Source organism: Apus apus, chromosome 3, assembly GCF_020740795.1.
Source record: "Apus apus isolate bApuApu2 chromosome 3, bApuApu2.pri.cur, whole genome shotgun sequence".
Taxonomy (NCBI): Eukaryota; Metazoa; Chordata; class Aves; order Apodiformes; family Apodidae; genus Apus; species Apus apus.
The window spans coordinates 105,525,904-105,545,352 of NC_067284.1; the positions used below are offsets into that span (position 1 = coordinate 105,525,904).

General features: G+C 39.7%; 1 protein-coding gene across 7 annotated transcripts in view; it reads right to left on the reverse strand.

Moving 5' to 3' along the window:
• Positions 1 to 19,449, reverse strand: part of KIF13B (kinesin family member 13B) — a 135,606-nt gene that overhangs the window by 53,074 nt on the left and 63,083 nt on the right. For all 7 annotated transcript variants that reach the window (XM_051614376.1, XM_051614370.1, XM_051614372.1 and 4 more), the window contains exons 11-18: positions 15,988 to 16,200; positions 12,122 to 12,232; positions 7,146 to 7,280; positions 5,005 to 5,135; positions 3,882 to 3,968; positions 2,740 to 2,930; positions 1,684 to 1,894; positions 427 to 589 (exon numbers count right to left, since the gene is read on the reverse strand). In XM_051614376.1, the coding sequence (XP_051470336.1) occupies positions 427 to 589; positions 1,684 to 1,894; positions 2,740 to 2,930; positions 3,882 to 3,968; positions 5,005 to 5,135; positions 7,146 to 7,280; positions 12,122 to 12,232; positions 15,988 to 16,200 (1,242 nt within the window). The remainder of the gene's footprint in view (positions 1 to 426; positions 590 to 1,683; positions 1,895 to 2,739; positions 2,931 to 3,881; positions 3,969 to 5,004; positions 5,136 to 7,145; positions 7,281 to 12,121; positions 12,233 to 15,987; positions 16,201 to 19,449) is intronic.

The window sequence follows — 19,449 nt, forward strand, 5'->3', positions numbered from 1 at the left end:
TCCAAAATTTCTAAAATGCCTGAAACAAACAATTCAAATCCTCTCTGCTCCAGTTTCTCTCTGTACAATGGGGATGACAGCATTTTTTCAGCTCACTAGGATGATGTAAAGCCAAATGTCCTCAAGGTCTTAATAAATACTTGAAATGGATGGTACCTAGCCAGTGTAGATTTTATCTATCTGCAACAGAAGTGAGTGTGAACTTTAACACCAATGGGAAGGCCTTGTATCAAAACATTTATCAGTAAGCTAGCACATTGTAAGATTTTCATGGTATCAAAATAAGATAAGGATGTAGCAAGCACTAACAGAGCACATGAATAGACCGGCAAACTATCTAGACCATTAAAGTCAGAATACAACAAATACGAATGCTGAGGGGCAAACTTACTGAACAACAATGTACTTCCATTAGGGCTACTTTACCTTACTGTTAGCATTAAGGCTTGAAGCTGGGATCTGGAGGGTAACTTTATACTCTGTCCTCTTGTCCAGTTCCTCTCCAATGAAATTGGCTTCTCTCACATACAAATTTGCTTTAACAATCTGCTCTCGCAGCTTTCTCAGGCTGTGGGTCAGCATTTCTTCTCTAAAAGAAGGGGGTTCAGAGGGGAAGACAGGAAAAGTCATGGCATTTAAGTACTGAAACTGAGCACAAAACACTTGACAAGAAGGAGTCAACATTCAGTTTTTTAACAAAAAATTCAGGTGAATTACACTGTATTTCCTCTGGGGAGAAAAAAAATATTTGAATGAATTTAGCAGTACGAAACTTGTCCATGCATCTGCTGAACAGTCAGCTCTTGTGTGGCCTATTCCAGAGTTTCTCCATCACAAATGTGGATGCTCAATCTTGCAGAGAAAGGTTTATTCAGACACCATGACTGATGTGCTCACTTGCCTTCCTGATAAGTGTGAGAGTGTGCCAACTGTTCAGCACGGGAATCTGCTACCACAAAATATTCCAGATTCACAGCTAATACTTTGTTAGCTTGTCTCAAATACTTCTGATTTCAAAAGTTCCTTCTCTAGCCATATAAGTTAGATTTTTATTTTCTCATTACAATATCTTTACTATACTCAATGTTGGAGGGTAAGTTTCATCTTCCTTCTGCAGCTGCTTTTTCTGACAGTAATACTGAAAAAGATAATTTAGAAGCGTATGTAAATAACCTCAGTGCAATTGGGTAAAGAGGACAGTGACCCTCTGTGGTTACTAAACAGTTTTTTAAATGCTCTGAATCAAAATTCTTCATATCATCCTCTTGCTCCCTTTTCTTTCTGCACTTTTCTGGTTGCCAGGACCTACCCAGGTCCAATAAATGGATGTGAGTCGAGTGGAAAAACAAACATGCCAGCAGCTGAGTCATGACCCACAGAACAAGCTCATATAGGAGTCTCAAAATTTCTCCCAATCACTTAATCTTTAGTCAAAAGTGTTGCCCATCAGGAGAGAGTTTCTCCTTAACAACAAGGCAGGCTTAGCAACAAATTCTTTCTCACCTTTTCTAGCATTGTAAGTCTGATTGTTCTTAATCTTTTCACTATGTCCTCCTCAACCACCAACAGGAGCCCTCTCAGTTATTTGGCAGAGGTGTGCAACGCAATTAAAAACCTTGCAAAAACCACTAGGACTGAAAAACTTTAAATAAAGGCTCCTGCTGGTCAGATTGGATTACCCACCTCTCCTCTGCCCACTGCCGTAAGCGCTGCTGGGCGCTGGGGGAATGGAAGGAGAACCTGTCCATGCTGCGGAAATGCTGCTTCTCTGGCGACAGTCGCCTTCGCAATTGCTCCAGCTCGTGCTCATACATCAGCCTCTGTCGTTCCAGAGCAGATCTCTTCTCCTCTTCGTGTTGCTGCTCCAGGCTTTGCAAGATTGACTGCATTGGATCTAAGCAGGTGTTCCAAATAAAGAAGTTAGAGCTTGTGGGGGTCAAATATACTGTAAACATCGAATTAAATGGAAACAGTCATGTAATGATTATGGGGCAGAGGTGGGGGACATGGAAATATGGAATCCTGCCCACGTTCTGCTACAAATATGCTGTATGACCTTGGGCAAGGCACAAATTACTATGGTTTCACACTTCCCCCTTCTATATCTGCAATTAGCCACATTAGGGCCTGCAGTAGCCACTGAAATCCATGGTGTGGAATGTCTGAGACAGTAAATGTAGTTATCATATAAAAGAAGGAAAATATTATCTTTTTGCTGTGATGCATACACAAAATGCTGCTGAAGTGTGGAGCAAAAAAATCCCAAACAATTGTCTATGGAACAGATTGGACAGATGATTTAAGAGAACTGAGAAAACAGAAAGACTAAGCTGAAAAAAACTTCCTCCTGCTTCCCAAAATAATGCAATTTTGGGATAGCAACATAAGACCACAAAAACCAAAGAACAGGGTTTCAGAGACAGAAATCACTACAGTTAATGCATGAGTGAGACATAACAACAACAATAAAAAAAAAACCAACAAACAAGTGAAAACACTGACTTCTGGCTGCAGTTCTACCAATATTCCAGTTTTGGCTTTTCCCTCAAGGAGAACTGCCAAACAAAACAGTCTGCAATGTTTTTTTCTCCCCTCAACTGCAAAAATGGCTATGATGAGTCATTCACAAGAAAAATTCTCCAGTAGGAAGTTATAAAGGAAAAAGTCTGCGGTTAAGAGTCTCTGAAGATGTAACCCCATGTTCTGAGCATATTTCCAATAAATTCTGTTGCTTCTTACCATTACTACCAAGAGCCTTCATAGTGACTTCCATTTGGGCATATTCATAGCTGAAGTTAATCTCACTAGACACTTCACTAGAATTGTCTCCATCTATGTCCAGCTGCTCAACACTATTACTGCACTTCATAGAGTTGTCTCGCTCTTCATCCTCATGATCTGCCTTCTTTTTCTTCTTCGGCAAATTCAGCCTTTAAATAAGAGGAAAAAAAGTAAAGAATTATTAACTGCTGAACTCTTGAAACAATGTGTTTCTTTCAAAGATTATTAAAATTAAGTAGATTTTTAATTAAGTAGAAATTTCCCTTTTAAAACTTGTTGAGCATGTGTGAATGTATTTTTCCTCAAGGTAAACAGTGGAGGCAAACTAATTCATTCTACAGTCTATTATTGGAGAATACCAGATGGCTTAAATAACCATGAATTCTTTCAGTCATCCCATACAAAAATAATTTAGAGGTAATAATGAAACTATATCCCACTTTTTAAAATGGATTCTTCTTTGAAGCATAAAAGAAAACAATTCAGTTTAAGATTATAATTTAAATTCACTGATCTTCAAGGTATTTCAGAGCAGCCACTGAGGGTTTCAAGAATACAGTCTCTCACAGAAAACTGCTACCAGTGATTCCATCTGATGTAGGAAAGTCGTAGGTATGGCTGGAGCTGGAATTCTGGGCAACAGAGTGACCTTGTAAGACCCAGATCACTGCACAACACAGGTAAAAAATCTAGCAGCTTACTTATAAAATCCAAAATCAACCTATCCAAGTCAAAGCTTGCGTTTATTACTTCCACCGTGGAAGAGAAAGTACTTAGTATTAATAGGGTACTGAACCACATTAAAGTTACAAAAATTATATATCTTCAGTGAGATAGTAGTACTGATAACTGCAGCAAGAGCCTCATCAGCAACGCTGCAGTCCCTTGAAAACACAGGAAGTCAGCCTAGTGCTCAGAAGTTAAAATCAGGCACAGTTGCTGTAACATTAAGCATTCAAGAACAGCCAGTCATCAGCACTGCCTTTATAATCCAAATGGCAATGAAATCACCTCCTCCTGCCGCTTGTTTGCTCCACTGACACCTTTCCATACACCTTAAGATAAAACAAAGCTTACAATGTCTTTAGTATCTTTTGTACCTGAAGAAGTGGTTGTTTCCCCACAGGATTCTGTCTCCGTGATGTAGCTGGATAGGACATACGACAGCAGAACCATTTACAAACGTCCTGTAAAAAGGCAAAAATCTAAAGCAAATGCATCCACATAAGGGTTTTTCCTATTGAAACTAGCTAAGGCAGGAAAACAGGTTTATGGATTGCAAACAGAAAAAAAAAATCACCAGAAACTTCTTTGATCTACCTTGTGCTGTTTCATACATTCCTCAAACTCAGCTTCTTTGGATTGCTTAAGTTTATGGAGTTCAGTACTTTTTGTTAGTTATTATGACAATTATGTCTGGGAAGTATAATTAGAGCTTAAAAATGAGGGGCCTGAACAAAAGATGATGTCACTGGAAATAAACACTTCTCACACTACTTTGAAATACAGATAGAAAATAGAAACATTAGAATAAGAAAACAGAGGCCTTTGCTATATAAATATCTTAAAGATAATAAACTTACTAGAATAATCAGAAACTACTTTTATTTCAGAGTCAGATTCGGTCTGAAAATAGGATCATAGGATAAGTAAAATTTGAGGGGAATCTCAGAATGTCATCCAGTCCAATCTCCTGCTCAAAACAGGATCAGCTGTAAATGTGAAATTGTTGAATTTTGTGTATCTAACAATACATTATTGGAGATGCTGACGATGCACATAATTTTGTGATCAATTTGAATATACCATCTGCTTTCAAGTACTTCTATGTAATCAAATAAAGCTACAAATGCTTCAGCAGCTCTTTGCATATCAACAGATTTCCTCAAAAATTGATTCAAATTTTGGTAGTTATATCTACACAGCTGCAAATCAGTGAGTATCTACTTGCTGAATGCATATGCAATTTATTCGTCCTCTCTTCGAAAACTTAAAAGACTACAAACACCACCACTGAGAGAAATCTCATTAGAAAAAATATATGAGTTGATAGAGAAGTAGATGGCAATTAAAATGCAAAAGCAGGATACCAGAAGTAGAAATGTTGTACTTCAGAATACCTAGAAAAGTTTCTTTCTTAATTATCTTTTTGCACCCCTAATAATAAAATACTAGATAAAACTACAACTATTGTGCAATTGAAGCTGTATTTTATTCCTTTACCTAGTATTTTTTTGAGGTGTTAACATAACCTGTCCTTCTGGGGTGATGTCTATAATGCAGTGTTCAGGAAGAATTCCCATTCCACACAGCTGGATATCTTGAGAGTTGTCTGAGCCTATTAACGTGTGCTCCTGGGGAAATTAATTCAGAAGTTACCAATGGATTGCAGAAGTTATAACTCAGCCATTCTCCTTCTGGATGTATCTTGTCATCTAGTTCCAAAATCTGACAGCTGTTCAATACTTCCCTCAGAGGCAAAAAAGAGAATGAAGCATTGCAAGCAAATCCTTGCTATGTCTTACAATAACATGTAGGGAGCACTTAGGAAAGTTTACAGGCAACAGTTAAATCCAAAGAGGTTTCTATAATTTAATTGTGGAATTCAGTGCCTCAGGATGCTATAGAAGCCAAAAGTAAAAAGGAGTTCAAAGATGAATTAAGACAGGTTCACAGTGGTTAGATCCATGGCTGTTATGCAGGTTCCATCTAGATCATCCAATAAGCTTACAAAGTTCCTGAAGTACGTGAGGTGAGAGATTTGGCAGACAAAGGATCACTCCACACATGCCCCAATTCATCCATTTCTTTTTTTCGCATCTCTAAGCAATTTTTCAGAAACAGATACAACAGTTTAGATAGAACAAACTGTTTTTCAATGCTTTTAAGATCCAGTACACATGCAGTTCAGCGTTAAAGGGAATGTGGGCAAGATATTTACTCTGAGGAGCAGAAGTGTTTAATCTCAGGATTTTAGGCAAAACAGGTGTAAGCCATTTTATCAAAAGAATTTCAAAGCACAGGGATTCCTACATCAAAATTCTCAACCAAGAAAACAAATTTGTGTTATTAAAATTAATAATAATTAAAGCCTAACTAAACCACACAAAACCTACCCCATGCAAAATGGTTTTCTCTAGAAAAAGAAAGTTGCACAGTGCTATCTGAGACTTTTCTGCTGGTACTGATGGACCAAGGCCTGCTTTCTGGGCAAGCTTTGGCTTCAGTGTCACACTCTTGTCATGTTCTCACAGTGCAGCCACAAAGGTCGGCTCTGCTTCAGTAGCTGCCAGTTTCAGGCCTTAATTTAGCAGCTCAAGTCACACTCTGGACACCTACATGCAAGGCTTCTGAAAAGGATTCAACTCTTCTCCCAAAACATCAGATCAGCTGTTTTGTCCTTTCTAACTTTTTTTTTAGCATACTACACTGAAAATTTCTTGCCCTTACTTTTATCGAGGTTATCAGAGAACAACAGTGATTGATATAAAAGAGGATCAAGCATTTCTTAAGATTGACTAAACCAAAACCATCTTCCAGCTCACCTGCTAACTGACTAAACCAAAACCATCTTCCAGCTCACCTGCTAATTTTGTGGCTTTTTCGAGAGGTATTTATTACAGACCGAGAAGATTGATAGTGAAGCTCAAACTGCCAACATTCTCACACAGCTAAATTTTTTACAGCTTGTATTCTAAAATGTGACTTAAAAATGTCCATGCCTCACTTCTCCTCCTAACTCCAGATCACATCTACAGTTTCTTAAACTAGAATAAACTGCCCAAATGTTTCAGTGTAGAGTCCAAATGTCATGTCATGTGTTTTTGTTTAACATCAGTAATGGGGACTGCACATCAGCAGAACTGCTAAGGCTGAACCGAACTTGATTTTCACTCCTGGCACATTGCATGCAGAGGAATAAAAAAGTATTTTATAAAGTGAAGACAGTACTCAGATTTTGGATCACACATGCAGAAGCAAGCTCATTGCTGATATGCTCACTCTCTACATAAAACAATTTTTCTGGGTAAAACCCTGGCAAACTGGGCATAAAAAAAACAAACCAAAACAAAGAAAGAAAGAAAAAAAAAAGCAAAACAAGTGACTTTCTCAAAGTTAACATCTCTAAATTTCTTTCAAAAACAAAACAAACAATAAAATCTCCAAACATTGCCCTGTATAAAGTAAAATTTGAAATAAAAAGGCTGTACTCATTATTTATAATGAAGCAGTGACTATCAGAGAATGCTGTAGATATGCAGTTTTTATAAAATTCTCTAAATAGACCTTTGCCAAAGGCATTAGAGGCCCATTTCCTTTTAACAAAAACCATACATGCATATATCACAATAATTATTTTTTACCTTTAAATAGTACACCAGAAGTTCATTGAGCGCTGGATCAGCATTCAAATTAACCAGGAAGCACTTATTATCCCCAACTTTTATTCCCGAAGACTGGAGAGATATGCCAAGGCTTTCCAACTGTTTCTGACGCTCCTGCAAGAGAGCAGCCATCAGAATGAAGCTGATGGATGTAAAGCCCTTCGGAAATGCATTCCTATCTGCCAAAGCCACAAAATGATGGGCCGCTACTTCTGAAAAAGGTAACTCCTTCTTCTGCAAAAGACTGGACACAAAATCCTGAGTTATATCAAGCTTTGATCAGGATATTTGTAATTTCTCTTTGTCCTTCCACCCCTGGTCTCAGAGGGCTACGTGTTATGGTCTCACACAGTTGCATCTTCCCAGTGAAAAATGCACACAGCTGAGGGCAGGACACTGCAGCACTGTAGGAGCTTCTCCATGACCTCACTGCCACAGCAAAATGTTACCACAAAGACATCTCTAGAGCCGTTTATTTTCTCTTTTGAGCTAAAAAGCAACAAGTTCTGTTAAATCCCTGCCAAGTCAAGCTCCATGTTTATCTTTTATTCCAGAGCAATCAAAATGACAAAAAACTAGCAACCTGCTATTTAAGCGATGCAAATAACACTTCCTGCTGAACAGGAATAGTAGCGTTTTGGATGGTGTTTTGCTCTTGTCAATAGACTTCATAGAATTCAACAACAAAGCATTACTGTGCAAAAATGTACATCTTTCAAAGGGAAGTGTTTGGGTGAAGACTAGAGCAGTGAAAGAGAAACATTAAACATTTCTGACTTTAGCACAGAAAGGGAGTCTTCTACAAAAAAAACCACTGAGATAGAAATGCTGAGGATTGTTCCCAGGATCATACAGAAACTGAGACTCACTAAACACAACAGCACACGAAATTTAAAAAATAAACATGGGAGGCCTCTCAGAATTCCTAGGAAGAAGCAGAAACAGGGGAGGGCAAAACAAGTAAGTAAAAACCACAACAGACATACAGCGCTTCCCCTGCCAAGCCAAAACTTCAAAAAAATTAATTAGGAGAGATAATGTAGGGATAATGCTGGAACATTTATTAAGGTTCTGACCTTTACCTAGGAGTTTGCTTGTATTTACAAACTACTCTGTCATATTATTCACTGTAATTCTCTGATCAGCATTGGAGTTGTACCAGGTCTAAGCAAGATTAAAATTGCAAAGAATAGCAAGTAGAACCTGCTCTTGATTTTCTCTACCATCTCTCCCCACCCACTTACAAACACAACATAATGTCCTCATAAGGAAAAGTCGTGTGGGTGTATGAGAGAGAGAAAACAACAGAGGAAAAACTGCATTGTGATGCCCAAGATCTCTCTTCTGATCAGCAGTGGCAGGCTCTGAAGTTCACATAACTCCTTATTATCTACAAAGACAAAGAACATGTTGCCCAAAGGAAGACTTGGCCCACAGATTAAATCTGACAGGATTAACTTCAATAAAATGAGCCAGTTTCTATTAACTTTTGCTCAAGAACTAATGTTAATTAACTTAAACATTCAAAATACATTAAAAGTATGTCAAGTATTCACTGAAAATGTGAAAAACTGCTTCTTAGTATAGTCTTTAAGGTTCTGAACCCCTATTGCTGCTCCATCTCTACAAACTGCCTCTTTGATGGGCATCATTCTTTATGAGGAATCATCCTTTCCTCAAAGATTTACAATTATCTCTCCATACTACCCACTTACCATGCTACCATTTGACAGACAAATGTTGGTGGATACTGGCCAAAAATAAAATCACTTGACAAGCCATGATATAAATGCCTTTAACCTTGGGCCTCCATAAACCTACTGAAGACGGCCACTGGCTTCCAAGTGGTCCTGCAACAGCCTTATACTGTGCAACTGTAGAACCACAGGCTCGTTTGGGTTGGAAGGGACCTTAGAGATCATTTAGTTCCAAACCTCCTGCCATGGGCAGGGACACCTCCCACTAGACCAGGTTGCTCCAAGCCCCATCCAACCTGGCCTTCAGCACTGCCAGGGTTGGGCAGACACAGATTCTGTGGGCAACCTAGGCCAGTGTCTCACCACGCTCACAGCAAAGAATTTCTTCCTCAAATCTCATATTAATCTCTTTTGCAGCTTGAAACCATTTCCCCGCATCCTATCACTCCCTGCCTTTGTCAAAAGTCCCTCCTCCCCTGCTTTCTTGTAGCCTCTTCAGGTACTGGAAGGTGCTTTAACATCTCTCCAGAGCCTTCTTTTCTCCAGGCTGAACAACCCAAGTGCCTGGCTCCACCCAAGAGCTGCTCCAGCGCTTGGATGATTTCTCTGACCTTCTCTGGACTCACTCCAACAGCTCTGTGTCCTTCTCGTGTTGGGGGTCCCAGAACTGCACACATTACTTCAGTGGGGTCTCACAAAAGCAGAGTAGAGGGGGAGAATCGTACCCCTTGACCTGCTGGTCATGCTTCTTTTGATGCAGCCCAGGACTGGCTTTCTGAGCTGCCAGTGAATACTGCCTGTTCATGTCAAGCATCTCATCACCCAACTCCCCCAAGTCCTTCTCCTCAGGGCTGCTCTCAATCCATTCTCCACCCCCAGCCTGTATTTGCACTTGGGATTGCCCTAACCCATGTGCAGGACCCTGCTTTTGGCCTTGTTGAACTTCATGCGGTCCACCTCTCAAGCCTGTCAAGGTCCCTCTGGATGCCATCCCTTCCCTCCAGCGTGTCACCACACCACAGAGCTTGGTGTAGTCAGCAACTTGCTGAGGGTGCACTCAATCCCATTGTCTATGACACCAACAAAGATGTTCAACAGTGCTAGTCCCAATCTCAAACCCTGGGGAACACAATTCATCACTGATCTCCACTTGGACATCAAGCAACTCTCTGAGTGCGACCATCCAGCCAACTCCTTATCCACCGAGTAGTCAATCCATCAAGTCCATGTCTCTCCAATTTTGAGAAAAAGTTATAATGTGAGAGAGTGTAAATGCTTTGCACAAAGTCCACATAGATTATATCAGTTGCTCTTCTCTTATCCACCAATGCTGTAACGCTATCATAGAAGGCCACCAAATTTGTCAGGTATGATTTGTCCCTAGTGAAGCCACGTTGGCTGTCACCAATCACCTCCTTACTTTCCATGTGCCTTAGCATAGTTTTCAGGATGATCTGCTCCGTGACCTTGCTGGGCACAGAGGTGAGGCTGACTGGTCTCTAGTTCCCTGGGTCTTCATTTTTCCCCTATTTCAAACTGGGAGTTGTTTCCCCTTTTCCAGGCACCAGACTGCCATGACTTCTCAAAAATGATGGACAGCAGCTTAACAACTTAATCTGTCCATTCCCTCAGGACCAGCAGATACATTTCATCAGGTCTCACAGACTTGTGCACCTTCAGGTTCCTTAGATAGTCTTGAACCTGCTCTTCTCTAACAATACGTGGTCCTTCATTCACCCAGTCCCTGCCTTTGCCTTCTATGACTTGGGCAGTGTGGCCTGAGCACTTGCCAGTGAAGATTAAGGCAAAAAAGTCGTTAAGCACCTCAGCTTTCTCCTCTGGTGTAGATGGGCAATCACATCATCCATTGACTGGCCTTCCACTCCAGACCCTCAGACCTGTGTTAGCGAGGCACTGGGAAGGTGAGGTGGGCAAGGAGGGGGGTCTGCCTGGTGCCCTAAGCCTGGATTTTTCTCCATTCACTCCCTTCCTTTAAGCTACTGCCTTCAGCCTGGCAGGGGGAGGATACAGGGTCCCCCTGATCTTGGGGTTTTTTTCTGGCAGCTGTTCCTGTTTCTGCCTCCAGAAGGGTAGAGCATGGCTCCACCAGTCTCTCTCTTTTTCAGCCTCCCTGATGGTCCTTAACCTTTCTGTTTCCTCTTGTAGCTCTGTCACCAGGCTAGCTAGAAACAGTAGTTCTTATCCCTCCTCTGAAACAAAAACCATATTTTTTTCTACAGCTGCAAGGCTCATGAAACTTCCAGTTTCAAAACAACGTAACATGCTGAGAATTTAGAAACAAGGAGGAAGATAGCTAAAGTAGCTATAGGCAAACATCGAGGAAGATTAACTCTGTAGCATTGAGCCTATTACTCCAGTTTCTCAACCCCCTTGCACACTCAGGGTTTCTATGCCTAAAACTATTGTATAGGATGGAAGCAGACATATACAATGATAATTATTATAATTATGATTATTACTGTTCTCCCTTTATATACAGGGAGGAAAACCCATGGTACAAATCTGCACTGAAAGCCAGGAAGCCCTCATAGTCACAAGCAGCATTTCTGACAATGGATCTTTAAAACTAAAGTCAACACAGTCTATTCTGATTGTGTTGTCTACAAGAGGGCTTTGTATCAGAGGCTCTGTTTTCTCCTTATTTATTTCAGGCTATTCATCACCTTTCAATAGTCCTTCCTCTCAAAAGCTCCCTACTGCAAATATATACATCAGCATTTGTGTGGTAAGAATTGGAAGTGTCATGCAATAATCCTGGGGACCTGCACCATTTTCCAACATAACCAGCATATTCATTATGATCTAAGGCCCTAAGTATCAATGTAAGAGGTATTAAAACACACAGGGATCCTGAACAATTCTATTTTTTAATATTCTGAACGCCCTTTGCATTGTGTATTGAGGGACTCTGTACATAACCTTGCATTTAACGCTCTCAACACTCCATCCTTCAACACAAACAACAATTTCACTGTCTGAAGAACAGAAAATCCCTGTAAACCCCTCATTCTGAGGATTATTATTTTTTTAAGTAACTTCACTTGCATACAGTGACAATTTATTATTGCCATTGGAATAGTAATCTGGGAGGCACCCAGCTATCACAGGAATTAAGTGAAGCTTTTCGAAAGGGCAGTAAGCTTGACCTACTTACCCAGAAATCTCTAGGAACTGACAGACAAAGGAAACATACATATTTTTAATAAAAATAGTGGAGGATGAAAGAAAACAGCAAACCTGTGCTATTTCCTCAGTTTTTCTCAACTTTTCTTCCCAGGTTACAGTCATTTCTTGAATCAACTTTTCTGATTCCTCCAATCGTTCCTTTAGTTCTGGTGATTTCATAGCCTGTAGAAATAAAAGCAAATAAAACAAGAAAGCTTGGTATGCTTTGCTTTTTTCTCACATCGTCTTTATACAGATGGGAGGAAAAAAGAAAACATACCATTACTCAATTTCCAAGGCATACTTATCAATGACTAAAGGGGAATTTAAAACACATAATCCATAAAAAAATTAATTAGTTTCCAGTACAGATGCTAAAATGAAGTTTATACACTTCAATGCAAACCAATTACATGATACTGGCAGATCTGCACAAAGATATTGAAAAGCAAATAAATCTCCTTTCTGTACCAATTTGAGTATCCCAAACAACTCATATCTAAAACAATTTTGTCTCTGAGATACTGCTGGATCTGGTCAGCCTTCACTGTCTCCGCTGTCGTTCCCTCAAAATGGAAGCTACCATCTCAGTCACCTAAAATGCCATGTCACCAAAATACCTTTATTGCTCATTTTGATATGGCCTGTGGAATAATTGCAGGAGGTGGCTTTGAAATTAAACTCAAGTCCACATTTTAGGGAAAGGTGCAGTACTGAAGCAAGGTGGAAAGCAGCCAATATGCAATTAATTTGTACCGTGGCAATTCCCTAGGCAACCTGAGATGTTGGCAACATCAGGGGAACTCGGTGAGCTAATTCTATGAAAACCTGCATGGAGGGTGTAGCAGAGTGGAGACACCATGGACACGCTCTGTGGCAACAACAAGATTCCTGTGGTTCCACAGGTACTGTGGAACAAATCAGCTGCATGTCTGATACCCTGGGCCAACAACCTGTCACCTTTTGACAAAATACTGTCCTCAGGATGAACTTTGCTCATTATGATCTCATTATAATACATATAATACACACTTCCATCCCAAAAGCTACCTAGCTCCAAAGGCGCTCTGAATTTTCTCTAGTCTGTACCTTTAAACATGAAGCAAGAGAATTTTGCACCAATCACGATAAAGGTCTTTATGACTAGAGCCGCCCAAGCTCCACCTCTAGGTGGAAAATGGTTGGAAAGAGGAAGGGAAGATACCATCACAGGGATGGCCCCTGACCTCTGGGATCAGTTGATGGGCTGAGACTCTGCTCCCCCTCATAGGGACACCTTTGGGTAAGTATCAAACACTCAGCTATCCCGAGTGCATCCCCAGGAAACTCAGGAATATCTCTAGAGTTGCTTTATTACCCCACACGTGTAACCCAGATGTATTGATCAATTTGCATGTGCTTTGCAAACAGTGAACTTATCACCAGCAATCTAAAAGAATGTGTGCATCTGTTGCTTTAATAAATTACACTGTTCACTAATCTGGCCCTGAGAGGTCTTGAACATGACCAAATTCCTGAGTGTGGTTGTTAGAGCTCCCAGGACACCACTGGATGGACAGTGCAGTGCTAGTGCATCTGGAATCGTGACAGTCCAATATGGGTATCGGGACCAGACCATTAACGCCAAATTGGGCATCAATCAGAATCTAAGCCCAGGCACCCCCAGCTCCTCTAACATCCGAGGATAAGCTGGAATGCAAGAGGGTTTATTTTCTGTCAAATTAATTTGCCCCTTAATGCAAAAGAAAAATGGGGTGTGATTTTTTTTCTTTCTATAGCAAATATCAAGGCATCTGAGGCGTTCTGGTCACCTCTACATACGAATTTTACATAACGACTAACTCAAGAATAAGAAGATACCCTCACTGTCACCCAGCAGATGCTCCAAAAGCTGGAAGGACATTAAAATTTTTATACTATGTATATTTACTTCCTCCAGTCTTGGTACTGGCATACTGCTCCTCTGCTACCTTCAACAGGAAGCCTGTGGACTTCCTAATGTCATTATTTTATTACTGCTAACGAGGTTAAAATGGTTTTGGCTGGTAGGTATTTATACAACACCAATTAAACAATGCAAGCATCATTCTCCATCAGATAATTCCCTTGCCACAAAACCAAAACTCCTCACAGGAATCCAAATCAAAGTGGCCTCATTACAATGCAGTTTGTTCAAGAAAAGCCGCAAGTGCCAGAAGTGGAAAATCCTGCTTTCACACAGGAGTTGCCTCTGCCTCAAGAAACAACAGTCTAAGAACTGTAGGCTGATGTGTCCCATGCAGGTTTTTTTTCTGGCTGAGTATCTCAAATACCTAAATACAGGGCAAATATGAACATGAATTCCATCCAGGAAGGAATGTGAAGCCAAGGCAATTTCCAGAACAAAGATTTACTATGACTGACAAAATATGATCAGTGCAAAGGTGCTGAATACTACAGAGCAGGACAGAAAGATGATGCCCAGTTACTCCCAAGGTCTAAGTCTTGTTTATCTTTTTATTTGGACCTGGGGCAAAATTACTCAATAATTCACATGCTTCAACTGTACAATGAGCTAGATAATTCCTCTCACTCCCTACAATGCTTATAAAACCAACAGATATATGGGCCCAGATTCACAGCAGACCAGCAGGTCTGCTTCTCTGCTGAAAGCAGTTAAATTCCCAGCTTAGGAAGGACAAGCTGGTGATCTTGGCACAGACAAATTAAAACGTGATATTAATTTTGACAAGAAAAGATAAAAATGTGCAGATTAAAAAAGAAAAGGGGAAAAGAGGATAAAGCCTTACTCTTCTGGGGAAGGGGGTGAAGTAAACTGTCAAGTTCTGTTCTGTCTGGGCTGTTCTGGAGAGAAAAGGATACTGACACCGAAAGGAAAAAAAAAACCAACACAAAAAAACCCAAAACATAAAACCACAACTTGGTAACCTCCATATTTGGAAACGAGTTTTCAAAATGTAACAATCTGAAAGTAGTATAAGACAATTAATATGGTTTTTGACCTTTACTGTGCATCCTCTTCATAGCAAACTACACCGTTTTTTCCATGTTCTTTGTCAATGCCACTGAAATGACAACTAGGGTGGGATTTTAATACTTGGGAGATGAACTATTCATTACTTCATATTTAGGAAACACTACTTCATTACTTTGGAAAGCTGCCATTATTTTGGCACTAGTGCTCACAAATGGAAGAAATAGGGAGTACCTGCATCTGACAGGGTACTGCTAAGCCTATTTTAGAGGAATTTTTGGATATTTAACTTGAGATACCTTAAATAAACTGATATATATTTATTGGATGCTATAAAATATTAACTGGCTCAAACGAAAACAGCTCAGAATTCACTAGTCATTTCTAATGTCACAGCCAGCATTCCCTGCATACCTCAGGAGGCAAATCCTATAATCACAATTTTCCTGAATTGCAAAACAGACAGATTACATCACCATTGTTTTGCCACATTTGAGAACAGAACTCAGAATTACACTATTTCTTGGCCTTCATCATGGTCTAAATGAACATGCTCCTTTCACAATCCTGTTCAGGTAGCTATGTAGAAACTCTGCATGTAACGCTTGCAATGCAAGCAAGCATTATTTAACTGAATTCACAACTTGCAGAATGCAGCCACACTGAATTCTTAAAATATACCTCTCAAGCTCTGCCTATAAACTGCACAAGCTTAAGACTCCACCCTTATTCCTGCCTCCATGTCCTCTTTCTTTTAATCATAATATCACAATAAAACCAAGATTGCTCAACAAGATGTGCAAACAGAACTTGGTATCTCATGTTATCACCCATGTTTCAAGGCTGATGTACAGAAAAAGACACATGTAGTAATTCTTTGTGGCTTTCTTTTAAGAGCCAGGTAAGAAAGTCCTAACAATGGGGTTTGCCAGACCTACTGGCTAGTCAGGAGTAAAATTTATACCTCTGCTTTTGTGAGCTGCTCTCGCAGCTTCTCCACCTCTTCACGGAGCTCCCGGATAATGCGAGCGTTGGGGTCTTCGTTCACCACCGCGTGATTAACGATGTTCTTGGCCCGGTCTGCGTACCTCAGCGTGGAGAGAGTCTCATCATAGTTGTCTGCTGCTGGGCTTACTGTTGCTACCATGGCAGTCTTGCTGTTGCCACCAAGGCTATCCTGCAAAGAGGTTATAAAATGAAAACAGAACGTTTCTTTTGTTTTAGCCAGGCAATGAATTTAGGCTGCAAATGACACCTCAGGATTGGGAGTAGACGGAGGCAGAAATAACAGAAACATTTTTGTCAGAGCTCCTCAGTTCAAAATTAGTATTTTAAGCTGTGTAGATCAAGGACAGGGGTTTTTGTGTGGGTTTTTTGTAGGTACATTTAGGAAATGTAATTAAAAGTAAGTTTTAGTTTAAACAGGAATGAAAACAGTCCCTTTTTGGGGCTTTCTGGTGCCTAGTAAGGGCTTCAAAGGTTTATGCCTATGTTTTCTGCTTAGGTTTATAAACCAGAAAAAAAAGCACTTCAGCATTAGACTTCTCAGACAGTACTGAAACAGCTCAGGAAAGATCATGATGAATTCAGAATATATTATTTTAAAGACTGGAAGCGAGATGTCTCCAATAAGTACTTAATTTAAGTTACTTCAATATTTCCTCGTAAATAATAGCTAATTTCATTCTTATAAACATTTCAGAATGGGGCCCTCCATTTACAGAGCTCACAAATCTAAACAGAGTTATGTAAGAAATTACCCTTTTGGAATTTGGTTGACAAAGGAGAAGGGTGTGAAACCACACACTGCCTTGCAGGAATGTCGGGGGAGTGGGGGAAGGAACCACAAAATTGTGGTTTACAGTTTTGGCCAGTCTAAAAGATAAAATGTTCTGGTTTAAATTTTGCAGCAAATGCATTTTTTTGTTGCTTGGTTGGTTTTTCTGTTTGACTTGTTTGGTTTTGTTTTGGTTTTGGTTTATTTGTTTTTTACCCAATATCCCTTTCTGAGATGAACCATGCTATTAGCTTTCCTTTTCAATAATCCATGCAATCTAGGTCAGGCATTGCTATTAGAACAATCTGACTACATTAGCTGCTTGTCTAACCATTCCCATTATGAATCACACATGTAGCTTTTCCTAGGAATCATTAAAATGCCCATTTAAGTATTTCCTTAATATTCTTTTTTGCTGCATGATGCTTAAAATATTTTGACAGCAGTCTGGCTGCTTCAGTGGTCAGACAAGCATTGAGCACACAAACTGATGTTGCTTTGGTAGCACTCTGCTGTCTCTGGGCATGCCAGGCTGTCAGCTCTTCAGGTAGAGAATATAATTTAATTTGTATAACGTTCAGCACAGGAGGCACACCAGCATGGTTAACACTTGCAGGTAAGAGTATTTATATGGAGAAGTCAACTGAAAAGAATAGTCTTCTGAGTGCTACCAGCGTGGTTATTTTTCCCATCTGAGAAGCAGCCAACATCTACTCCAATAAATACATGCTTGGGAGGATTCACTCTGTAATACAGATGTTTTTCCAAAACACCTACTGAAAACTTTAAAATTACTAACAAGAGCACATGACTCATTTGACAGGATTTCTGCTCCTACAGAAGCCAGGACTTCCTTCAGTGGTTTTAAAAAATTAGGAACTACAATCCATGCTCTGCATAAAAAGATGAAGTTTGTCAGGGTGCTGCTCACCTTCAAAATCAAACCTTACTAGTTTGCACTTGGGGAACCTCTTTCACTGCACTAATTAGCTCCAAAATAGCATTAATTCATTATTTGAATTGCAACTCTGCTGTACAGGCAGCTGAGAATACTGCTACAGTGATACACTGGGATTCACAAAACACCCATTAAAAGTTGCGTAAAGTTCCTCTTCTACTCTAGCTATTCAAGCCCAATGCCAGACTGCCTGATGAAGTTTTATGGATAAAACTATCATGCTGATTTCACTGGTTTCTTTAATGTTAAGCAAGAAAGGTAGAAAAACAGTAAGCCAGACTTTCATTATCAAAGACAAGCAGGGTCTGCAAAATACTCTGGAAAGGCTGGGCTTGCATATCATAGACACAATGCAGAAATAAATTACTTCAGTTATTTCTAAGACTAAACTACCCAGTCTCCTCTAGCACCAACATAACTGTGAAAGCAACTTAAAATTTAGAGATCAGAAATTATATTTTTACAGCAGCCATTGGTCATCATGCAGGGCTTCTGAATGAAATGGGTAAACAAGATGTTCGTTTCAATAAAATTTTATAAAATAAAAAAGTTAAAGTACTGACAAGCTGTTTTGCTTCCTACACATAATACAACGGCATTCTTCAAGGGTCCTCTTGCAATAGTATTTTTCACCTGGTATTTTCATCTCAAGTTCCTCAATAAAATTAAACAAAAAGTGTTAGATCTTGAGGTCTCTTGAACTCCACTGGTTTCTCAAATTTGTGGAGAGACCCTGTATGACAGACATTCCTAGTGTTAGAACACTTTTGCTCTGCCTTGGTATCATAATTTAAAGTTGAAAGCTTGAAAGAAAGATAGTTCACCATCTCATGGCTTCTACAAACAGGCCTCCTTAAATGAATAAATACATCCTTTGATCTTTAATTAAGAAAAAGTTTAAATTTTTCCCTTTCAAAATAAAGTTTCTCTTCAATGAGCTTGTTTGTAAAAAAATCCAAGAAGCCCCCAACCTTTTGTTTGCACTTAACATAGCTGGATGTTAAAGACACAAAGAAGGTTTACTTGAAAGAAGGCAGAACAGAAGTGCACTCCTATTTATGAGCAAAAGCATGTCCTATGTGCGGCCATTGTCATTGTAGCCACAATGCATCAGACAGGTGCTAAACAGCAACCTCAGTCTGTTTGCTGGATTTGTTTAGAAATGGAACAGCACAACTAATTCTAACAACGCTAGAAATCCGTTAGGGAAGTTTCCACTCTGCTTGCTCAAACCATTGCAGCCACATCAGGAACCCAAGCACACACATCACTGGAGCAAACTGAAGCACTCTGCATGCTGGTTTTGTTTCCATCCTTGCAGAGAGCCAAAAAGCACTTGTTTATTTAAAGTAAAAACTCAGCGTAAATATACAGAGGCAAAAATATAAGCAAACACTAAAAAAGTGTTAGCACAAGGAACACTGAAATGAGGATTCATTTTACTGTAGAAAAGCAAAGACACTTTCTGTTAAGCCATTCTGATTTTTATGGATCGTTTATAACTATACTCTTTTATGTCCAGCATCTGTAATGTTCACACCAGGTAGAAGAGATAAATCATTTCACAATAATCACGCTAAAAGGTTCATTAGAAGACAGCACTGAGAAAAATGAAGACTTATGGTGTCAAGAGGTTACATGAGTGGAGATTTCATTTTACTTAAGCATTGAAGCCAACTTTTTTTTTCAAA